Source organism: Gossypium hirsutum, chromosome A09, assembly GCF_007990345.1.
Source record: "Gossypium hirsutum isolate 1008001.06 chromosome A09, Gossypium_hirsutum_v2.1, whole genome shotgun sequence".
NCBI lineage: Eukaryota > Viridiplantae > Streptophyta > Magnoliopsida > Malvales > Malvaceae > Gossypium > Gossypium hirsutum.
Genome location: NC_053432.1, coordinates 50,867,476 through 50,870,636, shown reverse-complemented (window position 1 = coordinate 50,870,636; position 3,161 = coordinate 50,867,476). Strand labels below are relative to the sequence as shown.

The 3,161-nt window shown below is 38.1% G+C and overlaps 1 protein-coding gene across 1 annotated transcript; it reads left to right on the top strand.

The window, feature by feature from the left end:
* The first annotated feature begins 355 nt into the window (after window positions 1–355).
* Window positions 356–2,925, top strand: LOC107888884 (heavy metal-associated isoprenylated plant protein 32). Its single transcript, XM_016813142.2, has 3 exons — window positions 356–886; window positions 1,000–1,075; window positions 1,166–2,925. Exons 1-3 carry the CDS (start codon window positions 857–859, stop codon window positions 2,611–2,613), a joined length of 1,554 nt encoding a protein of 517 aa, XP_016668631.1. The 5' UTR covers window positions 356–856; the 3' UTR covers window positions 2,614–2,925.
* The last annotated feature ends 236 nt before the right edge of the window (window positions 2,926–3,161 follow it).

The following is a 3,161-nucleotide window of genomic DNA, read 5'->3' as shown; positions in this document are numbered from 1 at the left end:
TCAACTTATTTCGTGTCGCTATTAACTGCTATATATATCATTAGTCGTTATTTTGATGTAAAAATTAAATTTTAAGGCTGAATTAATTTATAAATTTATAATTCAAAGAGCTTAATTAAAAATAAGAAAATAATTAAAATAAAATCGAATCTAAGGAGGATAGGGAAGCGTATGGCAATGCCATCTAGTGTCATTATTGTATTGTATTATAAGAGAGTGAAAAATCTGACAAGGAGTTCATTCACATCTGTGATCTTTGTACATTCCATTTATTATTTTGGACCCACCAAAATCCAATCCCCCTCTTACGGTGAAATTTGTGAAATCACCAAAAGCCTCAAATTTCTTTATTTATTTATTTTCTTCTTCATACAAAGCCAATACCAAAGCCAAAAGCCAAAGCTCAAGCCAAGCCTAAGCCACCATTTGGCTCTAATACACATTTTACCAAAAAAAAAAAAATCACTCTATTCTTCTTTCTGGTAAAATTTCAATATATATATAAATATATCAATAAATAAAGATCCAAAAGATAGAGTGAAGCTTTGCTTTGCTTTGCCTTGCCTGCTGTTGCCATTGCCATTGCCGGCACTCTCTCTTTCTTTGCTTTTAGCAGAGTCTTTGCTTTGCTTATTAACATCTATTCTCTTTCTTCTTCTTCTCATTCTCCGGCTCTCATTCTTTCTTCTTCTTCTTCTGTTAAACAAACCCAAAAACTAAGTCTGTTGGGATTTGTTGTAAATTTCTATCATTTCTTCTGTTTTTTTTCTTCAGATCTGTTACCAACCCTTTTTTTCCCTCTTTCATTCTCCTTGTTGTTGTATGTGTATTTGAGATTAGAAAAGAAGAAAAAAAAATGAGTAAAGAAGAGTTTATGAAGATCCAAGTATTTTCTCTCTCTTTTTCTCTCTCATTTTTGTTTCTCTAGTGTTTTTTGTTAAAGATTATACCTTTACTTCGTTTCTACTCAAAAAATCTTTTTTTTTTGCTTGTTTGCAGACTTGTGTCCTCAAAGTTAACATACACTGTGATGGATGTAAGCACAAAGTGAAGAAAATCTTACAAAAGATTGAAGGTATTTCTTCTTTTTTTTGGACATTAATTTGTTTTTCATGTTTCAGACTTTAAAGTTGAGTTTTTTGGGGTTTTATTTTTGTTTTGTCAGGGGTTTTTAAGACCACCATAGATTCTGAGCAAGGTAAGGTAACAGTGTTGGGAAATGTAGATCCTAATGTTCTAATAAGAAAGCTTGCAAAATCAGGGAAGCATGCAGAGCCTTGGGGTTCTGCAAAAGCTAACAACAATCAAGCACATCTTGCCAACCAGTTCAAGAACATGCAGATGCTTGATAATGGCAACAAAGGTGGAAACAACAACAACAAGAACAACAACCAAAACAACAACAAGGGTGGTCAGAAAGGGAACAACAACAACAACAACCACAACAATAACCAGCCGAAAGGTGGTCAGCCGACACCTCAACAGTTGCACCAGCATCTTCAACAGCTTCAACAAATGAAAGGGTTACAAGATCTGAAGCTGCCTCAGTTGAAGGACATGAAAATGGGTCCTAATCCCAACCAACTCCAAAACAACAAAGCTGTCAAGTTTGCTGAAGAGGAAGATTTCAGTGATGATGATTATGACGATGATGACTTGGATGATGATTGTGATCTTGATGATGATGATGATTTTGATGATGGTGATGAGTTGGATGATCCTCGTCATCCAGTTAACAAGATGAAGGCTATGATGGGGAATAATGCTCCTCCTAAAGGAATGCCCAACAACATGGTGATGTTGAATGGCATGATGAATGGTAATCTCCCTCAGCTTATGAATCCCCAAAAGGGTCCCCAAAATGCTGCTCCTAATGGTGGGGGTAATGGTAAGAAAGGTGGTAACGGTGGGGGTGGTATGCCTGTTGGTGGTGGTAACAATGAGGGTAAAAATGGGAATGGAGGTAAGAAAGGTGGTGGTGCTGGAGGGAATCCTAACGGGGGGAATCCATATCAAGGTGGCGGTGGTAAAAACGGTGGTAAAAATGGCGGTGGTTTACCTCAGGAGCTACACAAGAATGGTGGTAACAACGGTGGTGGGAACGGTGGCAAAAAGGGTGCTCCCAACGGTGTTTCCGATGGGTTCCCTACCATGGGTGGCGGCGCTAATGGTGGGAACATGAGTCAACAACAAAGGGCTGCTGCCATGAACATGGCAATGGGCCAAATGGGGAGCTTACCCCAAATGGGTAACATCCCAGCAGTGCAAGGGTTACCGGCAGCAGCCATGAACGGCGGCGGCGGCGGCGGAGGGTACTTTCAGGGAGCGGGTCCGGATGTAATGCCGGGCAACCCATACCATCAACAACAACAACAGCAACAGTATTTGGCAGCAATGATGAACCAACAACGTGCCATGGGAGGAGGAAATGAGAGGTTTCAGCCCATGATGCATGCTAGGCCACCCGCAGCTGTGAATTACATGCCACCATACCCATATCAATATCCATACCCGTATCCATATCCCCAACCTCAACCTCAACCTCAACCTCAACCCGACCCTTATACCCACTTCTTTAGTGATGAGAATACCTCAAGCTGCAATGTTATGTGAAGATGATGATGATTTGGATTTTCATTTTACCCCCTAAAAAAAAAAGTTCAAGTTTGATGCCATAATATACTTGAAAATGTTTTTTTTTTTAATTTTAGTTTTTATCTTTTTTTTCTTTTTTCAATTTTATGTTGGATTAGGGGTTAAATTATGATATAGATAATATTTTTGTTGAAGGTTTTAGGGGAGGATGATAAATGTTGTACGTGGAAAGTCAGTGGTGTGGCTTTCCCTTTTTTATGAGAATGTTGTTGATATTATATAAATTATATGTAGCAATACAAATAAGAACACAAATAAATATTTGTTCTACTTCTCTCTCTCACTCTCTCACTCTCTCACGTACACACACACACGCAAAAAAAATAGCAATATTAAATTAAGATGCAAATAAAATATATATATAAAAAGGGTAAATAAAAAAATGAAATAAATATGTAAAACAATGGTAAAAGAGTCATGTGATAGTGTGGGACAGAGTGAGTGCGGTGGGAGAAATAGGGACCCACCAATCTTGAATAGCGTGTTTTTATTGGCGATTTTGTCCC